The sequence below is a fragment of the Carcharhinus amblyrhynchos genome, unplaced genomic scaffold, assembly GCF_965287045.1.
Source record: "Carcharhinus amblyrhynchos unplaced genomic scaffold, sCarAmb.v2.hapA scaffold_707, whole genome shotgun sequence".
Classification (NCBI taxonomy): Eukaryota; Metazoa; Chordata; class Chondrichthyes; order Carcharhiniformes; family Carcharhinidae; genus Carcharhinus; species Carcharhinus amblyrhynchos.
The window spans coordinates 58,447-78,065 of record NW_027650447.1 but is presented as its reverse complement, the minus strand read 5'-3'; the positions used below and the strand labels follow the sequence as shown (position 1 = coordinate 78,065).

The window sequence follows — 19,619 nt, the reverse complement described above, 5'->3', positions numbered from 1 at the left end:
TGAGGGGCTGTCTGCTGATCATGTTACCTGGTGATTCCAGAGCAGCACCCACCCACCCACCCTTGGGCAGCGGTACGGGTATCCCATCAACTCTGTCTACACTTCCCACTGCCTCGGAAAAGCAGCCAGCATATTTAAGGACCCCATGCACCCTGGACATCCTCTCTTCCACCATCTTCTGTCGAGAAAAAAGATACCAGAGCCTGAGGTTACATACCAATCGACTCAAGAACAGCTTCTTCCCTGCTGAGGTCAGACTTTTGAATGGACTTACTTTCCATTAAGTTGATCTTTCTCTACATCCTAGCTACGACTGTAACACTACATTCTGCACTCTCTCCTTCTGTATGAATGGTATGCTTTGTCACGTAAGAAACAATACTTTGCACTGTATACTAATACACATGACCATAATAAATCTAATCAAAATCACCCCTCTGCCCAGAGTGTAGTCCAGCGGACAACAGGAGGGCACAAGAGCTTCTCCTGCCCTGTGGCACTTGTCAAGGCTTGTAATGATGTCCTTATGAGGGCCTCACCGAGGTGGCATCAGTCTCTTTGCCGCTCCTTGGTCCACTCATCAGACCGATTCCAGTGAAGGCTTTTCAAAATTCGTTAATGGAATGTGGGTGTGGCTGGCCAGCCTTGGCATTTACCCCCCCATCCCTAATTGCCCCCTTGAGAAGGTGGTGGGTGAGCCGCCATCTTGAACCTGCTGCAGTCCTGCGTGGTGTAGGTCCACCCACAGCGCTGTTAGGGAGGGAGCTCCAGGGTTTTGACCACTGTGAAGAAACGGGCCGATATATTTCCACGTCGGGATGGTGTTTTGGGAAGGGGTGGGGTACTTGCAGGTGGTGGGTGTTCCCCATGGCGTCTGCTGCCCCTGTGCTTCTAGGGGGTGGTTTAGGGGGTAGAGGTGGCAGATTTGGGCGCTGCTGTCGAAGGAGCCTTGGCGAGTCGCTGCAGTGCGTCCTGTAGACAGTACACACTGCTGTGTGTCAGTGGTGGTGGGAGTGAATGTTTATGGAGTGGTGCCAGTTAAGAGGGGCACACTGCCCCTGGCGTGCTTCAGTTCAGACCAGCCAATTCTGCATTCCTTGCCTGGTTGTCTAGCTATTTGACAGCAGCCTTTAGCTTGACAGAGCGCTGCAACCTGTGAAGTTTGTATCCCCCGATAGCACATTACGCTGAAGGATATTTAGCTGCTGTGTGTTTTATCCTGTCACAGAGAGACACTGCAAACAGGAGTGGTGTACAGCACAAAGCAGGCAGGCTTTGCATGTATCATAAAATCCCTACAGTGCAGAAAAGAGGCCATTCGACCCATCGAGTCTGCACCGACCACAATCCCACCCCAGCTCTAAATCTGAGACCCTGCATATTTACCCGAGCTAATCCCCTGATACTAAGGGGCAATTTAGCATGGCCAGTCGACCTAACCCGCACATCTTTAGAGTGTGGGAGGAAACTGGAGCACCCGGAGGAAACCCATGCAGACGTGGGGAGAATGTGCAGACTCCGCACAGACAGTGAGCCAAGCTGGGAATCGAACCTGAGTCCCTGCCGCCGTGAGGCAGCGGTGCTAACCACCGTGCCGCTCCGTCCTTGGACAAAACTTAAAAAATGAACATGCAACCTCCCCCACCTGCTGTGGGCTGGTACAATCACACCCAACACACTTTCAGCAGTCTCCCTCTGTATTGCTCTGTCTCTCATTACACACAGATTGCATGGAAAACCACAATAAAACATCAGATTCTGAGGCTCGGCATTGATGCAGTCGTTTATTCTGCCCAGTGTGGATCGTTCACACACTGGCAGCTCCCGCTTGGAGTCGGACAACAGTCGGACGGCGACTTCAGGCGCTGGCATTCGGCTGGGTGGGAGAACAGCCAAAGGAGTGTAAGGGAGAACGAACCCGCGAGGAAAACATGGCTGGGATCCCTTGGCATTGCGGCAGTTTTACCCCTCACGGGAAGCAGTGGGGAAAAGGGAGGGAGGGAAGAGTGGAGCTTTTTTTTATCAATGACAGGGAGGTTGTTTCGAGGTGGGGTCCCGCCGGAGGGGAATGGAGTGGAGGAGGGGCTCAAGCATGGGTGGTATCTAACAACAATTCACACTCCAATGTAGGAGACATGATTAAGGGGGGCGGTCACTGGTCATACAAAAACTGACCATGTGGGTTGAAAAGGAAGATGTTAACTTCAGGGAGATATTGATGGACTAGTTTTGGGGCTCTGGGTGTTGGGTAGGAGTGGGTGATTGGTTGGGGTGGTAGGTCCACCGATCCCTGAAGGTCATGAGAGAGGGAGAAAAGTTAAGTTAAGAAGGAATAACAGTTACTACCCTTGACAAGTGTCAGCAGGGAGACTACACTGGTACTGTACAAGTGCTAACTTAGACTGGAGCTGTTTAAGTGTGTTTATTGCATTACAAGCAGGATGCAGTCTCACGAGAGATGTTAGCTTTCATAGCGAGAGGATTTGAGTATAGGGATAGGGATGTTTTGCTGCAATAGTATAGGGCGCTGGTGAGGCCACACCTGGAGTATTGTGTGCAATTTTGGTGTCCTTATCTGTGGAAGGATGCCTTTGCTATAGATCCTGCTCCGAAAAGCTTGGATTTTAACCTGCTGTTGTGAGACTAATAATTGTGCCCACCCTAATCCAATGCTGGCATCTCAATTTCCTTGCTGCGGAGACAGTACAGCGAAAGTTTACCAGGCTGATTTCTGGGATGGCAGGTCTGTCGTATAAGGAGAGATTGAGTTGGTAGGATTATATTCATCGACATTTAGAAGAGTGAGGGGGGAATCTCATGGAAACTTATAAAATTCTAACAGGGTTAGACAGAGTAGATTCAGAAAGAATGTTCCCGTTGGTGGGGGGAGTCCAGGATTAGGGAGTCATAGTTTGAGGATAAGGGGGAAACCTTTTAGAACTGAGGTGAGGGGAAATTTCTTCACCCAGAGGAAGGCGAATGTGTAGAATTCACAGAATGTAGTTGAGGCCAAAACGTGATTTCAAGAGGAAATTGGATACAGTTCTTGGGGCTAAAGGGATCAAGGGATATTGGGGGGAATCAGGATATTGAATTTGAAGATTAGCCACGATCAAAATGTATGGGAGAGCAGGCTTGATGGGCCGAATGGCCTAGTCCTGCTTCTGTTTTCTATGAGGGTGAGAGAGGGTACGGAGGAGATTAATGGGTTGGAATGGAGGAATTCCCCCCAAGGGAGGAGAAGCTGGGAATTTTTTTTTTCCAGAGCGGTGGGAAAGATTTATTTTAAGGCTGTATCGTTCTGAGTAGGTGGGATCGGGAGTGGGGATCAGTGGGGGATGTGTTCTCCAATTGCAGAGGTTCCAACTGAGGCAGGAGACAAAATAATTGGGGGAGTGGGGGGGGGGGGAAGGGAAGAGGCCCGAGGAGACATTTGCCCCATCAGAAGATGGTGGGGAATTTGGCACCCACTCCCCAGTGGACTGGTGTAGAGATAGAGACCTTCCTTATGGTGATGAAGTATCTGGTCCCAGTGCCACAGTGCGACACACCTCGAGAGCTGCCAGGTTGGATGAGAGACGGAGGGCTGTATCTCAGCCAGCGGAGGACAGGACGGGCTGAATGGCCTCCCCCATGGGGGTGTGAATTGCTACGGTTCTACTCAAATGTGGGGAACTGGGGTAATACAAAGATGGGAGGGAAAGCAGGATGTAGGGAGGGTGTAAATCAGAGAGAGATAGCGATGGGGTGAAGTGAATTTGCAGAACTTTGGGATTTGACATGGGAAAATGTGAGATTGTTCCCTTAGGAAGAAGGATGTGAGGATGGTTACTTCAATGAGAAAGAGTGCTGAAAGTTGGAGCATAAAGAGGCTTTGGGGTGAGTGGGGGGGGCACCTTGTTTCTGAAACCTCGAAACAATGTACAGGAGCTAATAGGGAAGGCCGATGCAATGCTGGCTTTTACTTCAAGGGGGTATCAGAAGTAAGGAGGTGTTGCTGAACTGTACAAGGTAACAGTGAGGCCACATTTGGAATACCGTGCACAGTTTGGTCCCCACATTTGAGGAAAGATATATATTTAACTGGTTGTGTGATTGCTTTAAGAGCCGCTCACATGATTTGATGGTGATGTCATTGGGGTGTTCTGTAGGCTCCTTCCTGCCTTGGGCTGCTCTGTACAGGCAGCAGCTCCCACAATAAACCCTGCTGCTGTTATATTGAATCTCCGCGTGCGGGTCACATCTTTCTCTTCCTGTTTGAAACCTGCTGCCCCTCACAGAGTTCGGACGTTACAGATAGATTACCATTGGAGGCAGTCTGTGGAGGAGGTTTAACCGGGGTAATCCCGGGTAGGGAGGGATTGCCATTTGAGGAAAGGTGAAACAGATTGGGTTTGTACTCCTTGGAGTTTGGAAGAATGAGAGGCGATATGATTGAAATGCATCGGATTCTCGGAGGGTTAGACAGGGTAAATGTCGGGAGGGTGTTTCCACTCGGGAGAGTATAGGGACCAGATGGCACAGTCGCAGAATGAGGGGGAGCTCTTTTAAGAAGGATTTGAGGTAGAATTTCTTCTCTAAAATTGGCAGATCTTTGGAATTCTTTGCTGAGGGAGGCTGAGATTGATTGGGTTAATTTTTCATCAGTCAGGGAATTTAGGATTACGGAGATGAGGTGGAAAAGTGGATTTAGTCAGTGTTAGATGAGCCTTGGTCTTATTAAATAGCGGAACAGGCTGGAAGGGTTGAATGGCCTACTCCGGATGCTATTTCATAGAATCATTGAATTCTACAATGCAGAAGGAGATAATTTGGCCCATTGAGTCTGCACCAACCACAACGCACGCAGACCCTATCCTCGTAACCCCATTTACCCTAGCTAGTCCACCTGACACTGAGCGCCAACGCACCTAACTAGAACTTTCAGACTGTGGGAGGAAACCGGAGCACCCAGAGGAAACCCGTGCAGACACAGGGAGAATGTGCAGACTCCATACAGATAGTGACCCAAGCCGGGAATCGAATCCGGGTCCCTGGCGCTGTGAGAAATCATTGAAACCCTACAAGTGCAGAAGGAGGCCATTCAGCCCATCGAGTCTGCCCTGACTACAATCCCACCCAGGCCCTATCCGCATATCCCTACATATTTACCCACTAACCCCTCTAACATATGCATCTCATGACTCTAAGGGGCAATTTTAGCATGGCCAATCAACCTAACCTGCACATCTTTGGATTGTGAGAGGAAACCGGAGCACCCTTGCAGACACTGGGAGAATGTGCAAACTCCACGCAGACAGTGACCCAAGCTGGGTATCGAACCCAGGTCCCTGGCGCTGTGAGGCAGCAGTGCTAACCACTGTGCCACCGTGCTGCCCATACATCTTAGAAAAAGCGGGAAAGAGGAGCAGAAGGAGGCCATTCATTCCTTCAAGACTGTCCTGCCGTTCCTCAACGTTAACTTCAATATCCTGAACCTGGCCTTTCCTTCCCGCCACCCCCCCCAGCCCTCCATATCCCTTGATCATGACAGTCAGCATGCTCTCGGTGCTAAGGGGGGTGGGGGGAGGCAGGGGGCTGTGTGTTTGTGGCATCAGTGGGATACTCTGTGATCAGGGAGAATGCACTCTCACAAGAGATGTTAGCCTTCACAGTGAGAGGATTTGAGTACAGGGATAGGGATGTTTTGCTGCAATTGTACAGGGCGTTGGTGAGGCCACACCTGGAGTATTGTGTGCAGTTTTGGTCTCCTTATCTGAGGAAGGATGTCCTTGTTATAGAGGGAGCACAGCGAAGGTTTACCAGGCTGATTCCTGGGATGGCAGGTCTGTCATATGACGAGAGACCAAGTCGGTTAGGATCATATTCACTGGAGTTTAAAAGAGTGAGAGGGGATCTGATAGAAACTTATAAAATTCTAACAGGGTTAGACAGGGTGTGGAGATGCCAGTGTTGGACTGAATAGGCACAGTAAGAAGTCTCACAACACCAGGTTAAAGTCCAACAGGTTTATTTGGTAGCACGAGCTTTCGAGGCATTGCTCCTTCATCGCCTGATGAAGGAACAGTGCTCCGAAAGCTCGTGCTATCAAATTTGTTCAATTTGACATCATGTTTGGCACAACATTGTGGGCCGAAGGGCCTGTTCGTGTGCTGTACTCTTCTATGATTAGACAGGGTAGATTCAGACAGAATGTGCCTAATGGTGGGGGGAGTCCAGAACTAGGGGGTCATAGTTTGAGGATAAGGGGTAAACCTTTTAGGACTGAGGTGAGGAGAAATTTCTTTGCCTAGAGCGTGGTGAATGTGTGGAATTCACTCTCACAGAAAGTAGTTGACGCGTAGTGTGGGGCAGGCACCTTAGCGCCAACGGAAGATGAGCCGGCGGACAAGAAGGCTAATGAACGACTCCCAGTTGTGCCAGACGAGGATCAGGAGGAAGATGGCAGTAGCCGTGCTGACGGTCCGCATGCGGGTCTTGATGAACGGCAGCACCAGGGCGGAGAGGGTGGATATTAGCATGAGCATCATGGCGAAGATGATCAGCAGAAGGTTCATGGACTTCCCCAGGAGCTCCCTGGTGTGGACGCGGTCCAGGAGTTCCCCTTGCTGCTGCTGCCGTTCCAGTTGTAGCAGCTTACTCTGGAAGCTCTCCAACACCTCCTGCCGGGACACACACAGCGGGCGTGGGCGAGGCATAACACACGGGAGCAGGTGGAGGCCATTTGGACCCTCAAGCCTGTTCCACCATTCATTATCATCTTGGCTGATCACAACACCTCCCCCTCTCCAATATCCTTTGATTCCCGTTGCCCGATTGTTGTATCAGAGAACCCTACAGTGCGGAAGGTGGCCATTCAGCCCATCGAGCTTGCACCGACAACAATCCCACCCTGACTCCATCCCTGTAACCCCGTGTACGTTTACCCTGCTAATCCCCTGACACTAAAGGCAGAGATTTCCTATCCCGCTCGCCACGGGAATTGTAGCAGGTGGGACACAAACCTTGGACACGATTTTCCGACTTGGGACAAACATGGCTGGAAAATCCTGCCTTAAGGGACAATTTAGCATGGCCAATCCCCCTAACCCGCACATCTTTGGACACTAAGGGACAATTTAGCATCGTCAATCCCCCAAACATGCATATCTTTAGACGCTAAGGGTCAATTTAGTGTAGCCAATCCACCCTAACCTACACATCTTTGGACACTAAGGGGCAATTTAGTATAGCCAAACTTCCTAAACTGCACACCTTTGGACACCAAGAGGCAACTTATCATGGTCAATCCACTGAACCTACACATCTTTGGACACTAAGGGGCAATTTAGTATAGCCAAACTTTGTAAACTGCGCATCTTTGGACACCAAGTGGCACTTTATTATGGCAAATCCACCTAACCTACACATCTTTGGACTCTGGGAGGAAACCGGAGCACCCAAAGGAAACCCATGCAGACATGGGGACAACGTGCAAACTCTGCACAGTGACCTGAGGCTGGAATTGAACCCAGATCCTTGGCGCTATGAGGTAGCAGTGCTAACCACCGTGCCGCCGGTATCTAACTGCTTCTTGAAAACGTTCAATGTTTTGGCCTCGACTGCTTTCTGTGGTAGTGAATTCCACAGGCTGACCACTCTGTGGGTGAGGAAATCTCTCCTCATCTCTGTCCTAAACGCTCTATCAGACTGTGAGTCCTGATTCTGGACTCCCCCACCATCCTTCCTGCATCTACACTGTCCAGTCCTGTTAGAACCCCCACCACCTCGATCTTCTGAACGCCAGCAAATACAATCCTAAACAACTCAATCTGTCAGTAACACCATCCCAGGGATCAGTCTGGTAAACCTCTGCAAAGTGAAAGTTTATTTATTAGTCACAAATAAAGCTTACACTGCAATGAAGTTACTGCAAAATTCCCCTAGTCGCCACACATTCGGGTCAATGCACCTAACCAGAGCGTCTTTCAGACTGTGGGAGGAAACCGGAGCACCCAGAGGAAACCCACGCAGACACGGGGAGAATGTACAAACTCCATATAGACAGTGACCCAAGCTGGGAATCGAACCCGGGTCCCTCGTGCTATGAATCAGCAATGCTAACCACTGGGGCACCCTCTAGAACAAGAATATTTTTCCTCAGATAGAGACCAAAACTGCAGACGATAATGTCCCAGGTGCAGCCTCAGCAAGGCCCTATACAATCACATCAAGACATCCCTGCTCCAGTACTCGAATCCCCGCGCTATGTAGACCAATATACCATTTGCCTTTTTTATTGCCTGCTACACCTTCAGTGCATGCCCAGGTCATTACACATGGGTGGCACAGTGGTTAGCACTGCTGTCTCACAGCTCCAGGGACCTGCGTTCGATTCCCGGCTTGGATCACTGTCTGTGTGGAGTTTGCACATTCTCCCCGTGTCTGTGTGGGTTTCCTCCGGGTGCTCTGGTTTCCTCCCACAGTCCAAAGATGTATGGGTTAGGTTGATTGGCCATACTAAAAAAGTAAGTTGTCCTGAGATGTACAGGTTAGAGGGATTAGTGGGTAAATATGTAGGGATATGGGGGTAGGGCCTGGTTGGGATTGTGGTCAGTGCAAACTCGATGGGCCGAATGGCCTCTTTCTGCACTGTAGGATTTCTATGATTCCCCTCTCTCGATCTATAACCATTCAACATAATAATCTGTCTTATTATTGCTACCAAAGTGGATAAGCACTCATTTAACTACATTAAACTGCATCTGCCATGCATTTGCCCACACTCAAATTGTCCAAACCCCACTGAAGCATCTCTGCATCCGCCTCACAGCTCACCCTCCCACCCAACTTTATGTCATCTGCAAATTTGTAGATACTGTATTTAATTCCCTCATCTAAATTGTTAAATATATATTGTGGATAGGTGGGGTCCCAGTGCTGACCCCTGTGCTTAGCGACTAGGCGCTGCCTGCCATCTGGAAAATTATGAGTTTATTTTTTGTTTCCTGTTTGCCAAGCAGTGGGGGTGGGGTGGCTTTGAGATTAATTCTATTTAAATCAGCTCTCCAATGCTGATGGAGCCCCCCGCACTGCCCCCCCCACCACCCTCCCATCGGCCTACAGCTTAAGAGTTCTGAATGAAATGGCCTCAGCGACACAATTTCCGTACCTTTTTTTTATAAAGGTTTTTACCCATTCCCGGGGATGTGGGCGTGGCTGGTCAGCCCCAGCGCTTATCCCCATCCCTAATTGTCCCCATTGAGAAGGTGGTGGGTGAGCCGCCATCTTGAACCCGCTGCAGTCCCGTGTGGTGTAGGTACACCCACAGTGCTGTTAGGGAGGGAGTTCCAGGATTTTGACCCAGTCACAGTGAAGGAATGGCCAATATACTTCCAAGTCGGGATGGTGTGTGTGTGTGTGTGTGTGTGTGTGTGGAGTGGGTTGAAGGAGGGAACTTGCAGTGGTGGGTGTCCCCAGGGTGTCTGCTACTCTTGTCCTTCTTCTGTCTCTTCCTCTCTCTTTCTTTCCCTCTGTCTCTCTCTATCTCTCTCCATCTCTCTGTCTGTCTCTTTTTCTCCCTCTCTCTCTCTTTCCCTCTCTATCCCTTTCTGTCTCTTGTTCTCTGTCTCTCCCCCTCTCCGTCTCTCCCCCTCTCCGTCTCTCCCCCTCTCCGTCTCTCCCCCTCTCTGTCTCTCCCCCTCTCTGTCTCTCCCCCTCTCTGTCTCTCCCCCTCTCCCTCTCTCCCCCTCTCCCTCTCTCCCACTCTCCCTCTCTCCCACTCTCCCTCTCTGTCTCTCCCTCTTTCTCTCTGTCTCTCCCTCTCTGTCTCTCCCCTCTCCCTCTTTCTTCAGTCTGAAGATACTGCGTTTAACATTCTCTCCAGCTAATGTCCAGCGCTGCACTGAGTGAGTGCTGCCTCGTCAGGGGCACTGTTTTTTTGAAGGGAACATTAAACTGAGGCCTTGTCTGATCTCCCAGGTGGGGTGGGGAGGATAAAGCTCACCCTCTCCCTTCCCCCTTCCCCCCCCACCCCCGAATGTCCGAGTTCTCCTGGGGGGTACTGACCCAGATGTCTCTGCTGCTCTCATGTGACTGATAGGCAATCTTCTCCTCCAGGCTGGCCAGCTCGCTCTTCAGGTTCAGCACCTCGTTCTGGTGGAGATCGATCAGGTCGTTCAGTTGGGCCTGTAGCTGGTTCGACCTGACGGGAAGGCGGGAGAGAGTCAAAGCACCTCAGGCAAGGGATGCCAGGTAGGCAGCTGAGGGAGGAGCTGGGCCTCGCGCTCCCCTCACTGAGCGACATTCGGAGCTCTGCTTAGCACCCAGACGGCCATTTTGCTCCCCCATGATGCACCCACAGCCCTCCGTGCAGCCCTTCGATAATTCCTCAACACTCTCACCCGCGTGCGCTCCCTCGCTCCCTTTACCTCAATAACCCCAAAGACACTCCTTTCCCACTTCACCCCACACTCTTCAGCCTCACCCCACACTCCCCTCGTCACACCCCACACCCTCTCCCCCGCCTCACTCCACACTCCTTCCCTCCGCCTCACCCCACACCCCATCCCCATCTCACCCCACACCCCCCACCTCAGCCCACACTCCCTCCCCACACCCGTCCCCCGCCTCACCCCATATTCACTCCTCCACACCCCCTCCCCGCCTCACACCACACCCCTCCCCCTGCCTCACCTCACACCCCCCTCCCTCGCCTCAATCCACACCCTCCTCCCCTGTCTCATCCCACACCTCCTTCCCCCTGCCTTACTCCACACCCCCTCCCCACTCACCGCACACCCCCTCCCCCCCTCACCCCACACCCCCTCCCCCCCTCACCCCACACCCCCTCACCCCCTCCCCCACCTCACCCCACACCCCCTCCCCCCCACACCCCCTCCCCCCCTCACCCCACACCCCCTCCCCCTCCCCCCCCACACCCCCTCCCCCACCTCACCCCACACCCCCTCCCCCTTCCCCCCCCACACCCCCTCCCCCCTCACCCCACACCCCCTCCCCCCCCACACCCCCTCCCCCACCTCACCCCACACCCCCTCCCCCACCTCACCCCACACCCCCTCCCCCACCTCACCCCACACCCCCTCCCCCACCTCACCCCACACCCCCTCCCCCTTCCCCCCCCACACCCCCTCCCCCTTCCCCCCCCACACCCCCTCCCCCTTCCCCCGCACACCCCCTCCCCCTTCCCCCCCACACCCCCTCCCCCTTCCCCCCCCACACCCCCTCCCCCCCCCACCATGCCACATCACCTCCCTCCGAGAATGGTCTCGGGGAGCTGTCATTCAGAGAGAATAGATGAAAGGGGTTGTGATAATTTACAGGTGTTTTATGCCCTTTTTGCAATGTGTAAAGTGGCGAGTGCGAATGGCCCCGGTTTCTGCACCTGTCGCGATTTTCCAATACCCGGATTTCCGCTGCGGTCGGCCTCTCGCCAGGAACGGGCCAGAGGCTGGAAAATTTATTTAAATTTATGCACATGTTCATTTCAATGTGATCAGCCCATGGGGACAAGTCAGGGGGTGAGCCAATGGGGGCAGGCCAAGGGTGAACCAGTGGGGGTGGGCCAGGGGTGGAGCCAATGGGGGTGGGCCAGGGGTGGAGCCAATGGGGGTGGGCCAGGGGTGGAGCCAATGGGGGTGGGCCAGGGGTGGAGCCAATAGGTGCAGGCCAGTGGGGTGGAGACAATGACGGTGGGCCAGTGGGGTAGAGCCAATGGGGGTGGGCCAGGGGGTGGGGCCAATGGGGGCGGGCCAGGGGGTGGGGCCAATGGGGGGGCGGGCCAGGGGTGGGGCCAATGGGGGGGGTGGGCCAGGGGGTGGGGCCAATGGGGGCAGGCCAGGGGGTGGGGCCAATGGGGGCGTGCCAATGAGGGGAGGTGCCACCACTTTATATGTGCTCACTGAGGGTGGGGATGTGATCGGTGGGGGAGGGGGGACTGTGATCGATGAGGGAGTTGGGGGGGGGGGGTAGTGCTGCGTAGGTGTGTAGATATCTGGAACACGCTACCAGGGTTGGTGGAGGCAGATACGAAAGGGGCGCTTAAGGGGTTTTTAGACAAGCACATGAATATGAAAGGAACAGAGGGATATGGAGCAAGGGGTAGTTTAATTAGACATTATACTCAGCAGATCATTGTGGGTCGAAGGGTCTGTTACTGTACCGTTCTATGATTAGATAGTGTAGATTCAGAAAGAATGTTTCCGATGGTGGGGGGAGTCCAGAACTAGGGGTCAGAGTTTGAGGATAAGGGGGAAACCTTTTAGAACTGAGCTGAGGGGAAATTTCTTCACCCAGAGGGTGGGGAATGTGTGGAATTCACTCCCACAGAAAGGAATTGAGGCCAAAACGTTGTGTGATTTCAGGAAAAAATGGGAAACATAGAAAATAGGAGCAGGAGGAGGCCAGTCAGCCCTTCAACCATTCATTCACAATCATGGCTGATTGTCCAACTCAATAGCCTAATCCTGCTTCCTCCTCATAACCTTTGACCTCATTCGCCTCCAAGTGCGAATATTGAGTTGGACGATCATAATGAATGGCGGAGCAGGCTCGAAGGGCCGAATGGCCTCCTCCTGCTTCTAGTTTCTGTGTTTCAGAGGGATTGGGTGGGACGTGAGACGGCGGATTCAGTGGGTCGAGGTGGGGGTGGGTCTGGTGTTGGCCTTTGTCGCCAAGGGGGTCAGAGTTCAAGGCTCAGGGCTTTGCGGAGGAGGGGCAGGGTACGAGGACACGCCTCAGACACGTGCACCCTTTTGATCTCTGAGATAGAGTGTTGGGGGGCTTTGGTGAGGAGGGGGGGGTAGCGGGAAGAGAGTGTCATCACAGTCTCAGGATCAGAGGGTGGCCATTTTGAACCAAGATGAGGAGGCAGTCTCTTCTCTGGGGGTCAGAAATCTTTCCTCCCTCCCACCTCCCCCCCCCGCCATCCCCGCACTACCCCTGGTGGAGGTGGAGGTTGCGGGGGGTAGGGAGGGGCAGCATTGGAAACCATCCCTCCACCCCCCCTCTCAGAGTTTCTCAGTCTCAGTTGACGTGTTTGTCCGAGGCAGATTTTGAGGCCTTCCCTTTGAGGAGGCAGAGGACGCGGTTTGTCACGGGAGTTGCAGAGAGATGGGATCAGGAACCAGCGGGTGGAGGTTACGGAGGGTGGCATTTCGAGGTCCCTAGCCCAACGGAGGGCAGCAGGGCCGAGGGGAGGGCGGTGAGGGAGCTGCGTGGTTTGAAGGGGTTCATTCCAGATCATGGCGAGGGAAGAGTGTGTGAGGGGTGGAGAGGGGCGTCCGTATCCTAGTCATGTGTCTTCTTCCCTGAGTAACTCGCTGCCAATGTGACAGTGCACTGAGTAAAGCACCCACACTCATCACAACCTCCAGCTTGAGCTGGGCAACAGGACGGGAGTCACAGAGGCTTCAGAGAGCTGAGGATAACTCACTCATTCACTCACCCGCTTACTCACTCACTCATTCACTCACTCACTCCTACCTCCCTCACTCACATCCACTTACTCACTCCCTCCCTCCGAGCAGTGCCAGGTACCTGTATTTTTCCTCGTGTAGGGACTCCTCGAAGGCAGCGTAATGCTGGTTATACTGCTCGGCAATGTTCTTAAAGTCCAGCTCCAAGTTGAGCTGTGTCTCCTTGATCTCGGTCAGCTCCTCCAGCATGGCCAGGTAGCCCAGGTGGTGGCGCTCCAGCGAGTTATCCAGTAAAATCTTGCCCTCGAAGCTGAGGCCCAGGAGATCCTGGTAGTTCTCCGAGTAGCTGGTGATGAAGGAATACTCGTCGTCGTGGAGGGTGTGGGCATCGGTGTCAGAGTAGATGATTTTCTGGGCCCTCTGATGGGAGATCCCTTGCGTCTCGGATTCGGAGGGCACGAGCAAGTTGGTGGGAGCGATGCTGGCCTCGCTGAGGTGAGGCGAGTCGTAGTGGTTCTCATCGTTGGTGTAGTCACTCCTGACGTGCTGCAGGCTGCGCATGTCCAGGATGGACGGGGCCTTGTCCTGGAGGAGGATCATCTCCTGCTCCAGCTGTTGCTGCCTCTGGACGTAGTGCTCGAGCCTCCTTTGCAGCTGGGAGATGATGGAGGAGAGGTACTGGTTCTTCTTCTCGAAGGCCTCCTTCAGCCTGAAGGCCTGGGCCCGGTCAGTGTGCGAGATCAGCCGCAGATACTCGGAGACGTTGGCGCTGCGGTGGGTCTGTTTGATCCGGATCTCCTCCGTGATCTTCAGCACCTTCTGCTGGAACAGGGCTTGCTCGGCCCGTAGCCCCTCCAGTGTCACTGCATCCTCCTGGCTGAGGGCCGGGGAGCTGGTCGTCTCCTCTGGGATGCAGGACATGGGGCCCGAGGACACCGTCAAACTGGCCACCTCCAACTGGTCAACCTGCGAGAGAGCCCAGAGAGGAATGGAGCTGGACATTCAGCCCATCGATCCCCTTCCATCACATTCAGCCCCTCAATCCCCACCATTCAGCCCCTCAATCCCCTCATTCTCCCCCTCGATCCCCTCCTTCTCCCCCTCGATCCCCTCCCTCATTCTCCCCCTCGATCCCCCTCCCTCGTTCTCCCCCTCGATCCCCCTCCCTCGTTCTCCCCCTCGATCCCCCTCCCTCGTTCTCCCCCTCGATCCCCCTCCCTCATTCTCCCCCTCGATCCCCCTCCCTCGTTCTCCCCCTCGATCCCCCTCCCTCGTTCTCCCCCTCGATGCCCCTCCCTCATTCTCCCCCTCGACCTTGCTCCATTAATACTGCTCCCCCATTCGATATGTCCATGTCTGATCTGACTGTAACTTTGACCCCACATTGCTGATAACCTTTCACCCCCTCGTTAATCCAGAATCCTCCTCTGCCTTAAAAAGATTCCAAGACTCTGCTTCCCGCCTTCTGAGGGAGAGAGTTCCAGAGACTCAGCCCCCTGTGAGAGAAATCATTTCTCCCCATCTCCGTCTGCACTGGGCGACCCCCTGATTTTTAAATAGTCACCTCCCCCACCCGCACCGAGTTCTAGACTCTTCCACAAGAGGAAACATCCTCTCCACATCCACCCTGTCAAGAAACCCCCTCAGGATCTGAAAGGTTTGGATCGAGTCGCCTCTTACTCTTCTAAACTGCAGCAGATACAAGCCTAACCTGTCCGACCTTTCCTCATCAGACAACCCACCCATTCCAGGGATCTCCCAGAAACTTACAAAATTCTGATGGGATTACAGATCATTGAATCATAGAATCTTACAATGCAGAAGGAGGCCATTTGGCCCATCAAGTCTACACCAACCACAATCCCACTCAGGTCCTAAACCCGCCTCTAACCTCTGCTCATCCCTTTAACACGAAAGGACAATTTATCATGACCAATCCACCTAACCTGCACATCCCAGGACACTAAGGGGCAATTTATCATGGCCAATCCACGTAACCTACACATCCCAGGACACTAAGGGACAATTTAGCATGGCCAATGCACCGAACCTGCGCATCTTTGGACACGAAGGGGCAATTTAGCATGGCCAATCCACCTAACCTACACATCCCAGGACATTAAGGGGCAATTTAGCATGGCCAATCCACCGAACCTGCACATCCCAGGACACTAAGGGACAATTTAGCATGGCCAATCCACTGAACCTGCACATCTTTGGACACTAAGGGGCAATTTAGCATGGCCAATCCATCTAACCTACACGTGTTTGGACACTAAGGCACAATTTAGCGCGGCCAATCCACCTAACCTGCACACCTTTGGACATGACATAGAGATGCTGGTGTTGGACTGGGGTAAACACAGTAAGAAGTCTCACAGGACCAGGTTAAAGTCCAACAGGTTTATTTGATAGTAAACCCACAAGCTTTCGGAAACGCTGTTCCTTTGTCGGGTGTGTGGAGGGTTCTGATAGAGAAGGGGATATAAAGTCACACACAGTTTACAGAATACTGATTAGAATGTGAGTCTTTACAGCTAACCTGCTATTCAAATCTTAAAGGTACAGACAATGTGAGTGGAGAGAGCATTAAGCACAGGTTAAAGAGATGTGTATTATCTCCAGACAGGACAGTTAGTGAGATTTTACAAGTTCAGGCAAGTCATGGGGGTTACAGATAGTGTGACATGAACCCAAGATCCCGGTTGAGACCGTCCTCATGTGTGCGGAACTTGGCTATCAGTCTCTGCTCAGCGACTCTGCGCTGTCGTGTCGTGAAGGCCACCTTGGAGAACGTTTACCCAAAGATCAGAGACCGAATGCCCGTGACCGCTGAAGTGTTCCCCAACAGGAACGGAACAGTCTTGCCTGCACAACCTCAAACAGACCGTTGTTCGCAGTAAACTACCCAGCCTTCAGGAGAACAGTGACCACAACACCACACAACCCTGCCACAGCAACCTCGGCAAGACATGCCAGATCATCGACATGGATGCCATCATCTCACGTGAGAATACCATCCACCAGGTACACGGTAAATACTCTTGCAACTCGGCCAACGTTGTCTACCTGATACGCTGCAGGAAAGGATGTCCCGAAGCATGGTACATTGGGGAGACCATGCAGACGCTACAACAACAGACGAATGAACATCGCTCGACAATGACCAGGCAAGACTGTTCCCTTCCTGTTGGGGAACACTTCAGTGGTCACGGGCATTCAGCCTCTGACCTTCGGGTAAGCATTCTCCAAGGCGGCCTTCACGACACACGACAGCGCAGAGTCGCTGAGCAGAGACTGATAGCCAAGTTCTGCACACATGAGGACGGCCTCAACCGGGATCTTGGGTTCATGTCACACTATCTGTAACCCCCGTGACTTGCCTGAACTTGTAAAATCTCACTTACTGTCCTGTCTGGAGACAATACACATCTCTTTAACCTGTGCTTAATGCTCTCTCCACTCACATTGTCTGCATCTTTAAGACTTGAATAGCAGGTTAGCTGTAAAGACTTGCATTCTAATCAGTATTCTGTAAACTGTGTGTGACTTTATATCCCCTTCTCTGACCAGAACCTTCCACACACCCGACAAAGGAATAGCGTTTCCGAAAGCTTGTGGGTTTACTATCAAATAAACCTGTTGGACTTTAACCTGGTCTTGTGAGACTTCTTACCATCTTTGGACGCTAAGGGGCAATTTAACATGGCCAATCCACCTAACCTACACATCTTTGGACACTAAGGGACAATTTAACATGGCCAATCCACCTAACCTGCACATCTTTGGACTGTGGGGGGAAACCGGAGTACCCGGAGAACACCCACGCAGACGTGGGGAGAACGTGCAGACTCCACACAGACAGTGACCTGAGGCCAGAATCAAACCCCGGGTCCCTGGTGCTGTGAGAGGCAGCAGCGCTAACCCACTGGGCCATTCTTACCTTGTCCTTCCTTAAGCCCCTCATCCGGGAGATGGTGTTGGAAATGGTAAATTTCCGCAACTCGTCCCCGCGGATTTTAGGTTTCCCCTTCATTTCATCGGAGCTCTGGTCGCTCCCCAGGTAGCCGCTCTGCATCTCATCGGAGCTATGCTTGGACGGAGGCGCGCTCGAGCTTTGGTCGTTGAGGTACTCCAGGGGCTGGAAGGATGGCACATCCGTGGCTCTGGGGTTCTGGGCGGCCTGCGGCACGGCCAACTCCTGGGGCTCCTCGGGGTTCTTCCTGCTCCCCTTGGGGATGAGGTGGGGCCGCGTGGTGTGGTGGTGCAGGGCACTATGGCCTTTGTGATCCCGCGGCCAACCGTGCTGGGCCTCCGACTTGGTGAAGGCGAAATCGGAACGCAGGCTGGAGTTGGCGGCAGTGGCGCCCTTGCCAACGGGCACGGACAGGGAGACATCGTCCGAGGGGACCACATAGTTCTGCAGGAGCGAGCTTTTGGGCGGGAGGTGCTGACTGGCCACGTCCAGCTGCAGACCATTGCTTTCGAAGGATACCCGCTGGTTGGCGAAGAGCTGCTTCACCCCCTTGGCCAGCACCCGGTTCACCTTGTGGAAGCTTTTGGAGCTCTTGCGTTGGGTCCGGGAGCCGCCACCTGGCATCGAGGAGGAGGGCAAGGGTCCCTCCGAGTCAGCCTCCATAGCTGCCCCCCATACCCTGCCTGGCACAGTACCCCGGGGTCCAGAGGCGAAGATCTGCAGGAGGAAGAGATACAACAGGGTAAGTACAGGCTGACTGAGAGAGACATCGGAGAATTGGGGAGGGGGGAAAAGGGTTACTGAGTGACAGTGTGAGGGAGCTGGATTAACATCAGTACAGATACAGTCAGTAACACAGGGTGCTGGGGGAAAGAGGGGTTACTGAGTGACAGTGTGAGGGAGCTGGATTAACATCAGTACAGATACAGTCAGTAACACAGGGTGCTGGGGGAAAGAGGGGTTACTGAGTGACAGTGTGAGGGAGCTGGATTAACATCAGTACAGATACAGTCAGTAACACAGGGTGCTGGGGGGGAGAGAGGGGTTACTGAGTGACAGTGTGAGGGAGCTGGATTAACATCAGTACAGATACAGTCAGTAACACAGGGTGCTGGGGGAAAGAGGGGTTACTGAGTGACAGTGTGAGGGAGCTGGATTAACATCAGTACAGATACAGTCAGTAACACAGGGTGCTGGGGGAGAGAGGGGTTACTGAGTGACAGTGTGAGGGAGCTGGATTAACATCAGTAGAGATACAGTCAGTAACACAGGGTGCTGGGGGGGAGAGAGGGGTTACTGAGTGACAGTGTGAGGGAGCTGGATTAACATCAGTACAGATACAGTCAGTAACACAGGGTGCTGGGGGAGAGAGAGGGGTTACTGAGTGACAGTGTGAGGGAGCTGGATTAACATCAGTAGAGATACAGTCAGTAACACAGGGTGCTGGGGGGAGGGGTTACTGAGTGAGGGAGCTGGATTAACATCAGTACAGATACAGTCAGTAACACAGGGTGCTGGGGGGAGAGGGGTTACTGAGTGACAGTGTGAGGGAGCTGGATTAACATCAGTACAGATACAGTCAGTAACACAGGGTGCTGGGGGCGGGGAGGGGTTACTGAGTGACAGTGTGAGGGAGCTGGATTAACATCAGTACAGATACAGTCAGTAACACAGGGTGCTGGGGGGGAGAGAGAGGGGTTACTGAGTGACAGTGTGAGGGAGCTGGATTAACATCAGTACAGATACAATCAGTAACACAGGGTGCTGGGGAGAGAGGCGTTACTGAGTGACAGTGTGAGGGAGCTGGATTAACATCAGTACAGATACAGTCAGTAACACAGGGTGCTGGGGGGGAGAGAGAGGGGTTACTGAGTGACAGTGTGAGGGAGCTGGATTAACATCAGTACAGATACAGTCAGTAACACAGGGTGCTGAGGGGGAGAGAGGGGTTACTGAGTGACAGTGTGAGGGAGCTGGATTAACATCAGTACAGATACAGTCAGTAACACAGGGTGCTGGGGGAGAGAGGGGTTACTGAGTGACAGTGTGAGGGAGCTGGATTAACATCAGTACAGATACAGTCAGTAACACAGGGCGCTGGGGGGAGAGGGGTTACTGAGTGACAGTGTGAGGGAGCTGGATTAACATCAGTACAGATACAGTCAGTAACACAGGGTGCTGGGGGAGAGAGGGGTTACTGAGTGACAGTGTGAGGGAGCTGGATTAAC

General features: G+C 53.1%; 2 protein-coding genes across 2 annotated transcripts in view; one reads left to right on the top strand and one right to left on the bottom strand.

Annotated features, from left to right (window-relative positions):
* Positions 1–6,359: 6,359 nt before the first annotated feature.
* LOC145339855 (transmembrane and coiled-coil domain protein 3-like) lies at positions 6,360–18,054 on the bottom strand. Its single transcript, XM_080184387.1, has 4 exons — positions 17,359–18,054; positions 13,537–14,381; positions 10,048–10,183; positions 6,360–6,662 (listed from the first exon to the last, which is right to left on the bottom strand). Exons 1-4 carry the CDS (start codon positions 18,052–18,054, stop codon positions 6,360–6,362), a joined length of 1,980 nt encoding a protein of 659 aa, XP_080040513.1.
* Positions 18,017–19,619, top strand: part of LOC145339856 (uncharacterized) — a 40,196-nt gene continuing 38,593 nt past the window's right edge. Inside the window, exon 1 of the mRNA XM_080184389.1 lies at positions 18,017–18,133. The gene's annotated coding sequence lies outside the window, so the exon portion shown is untranslated. The remainder of the gene's footprint in view (positions 18,134–19,619) is intronic.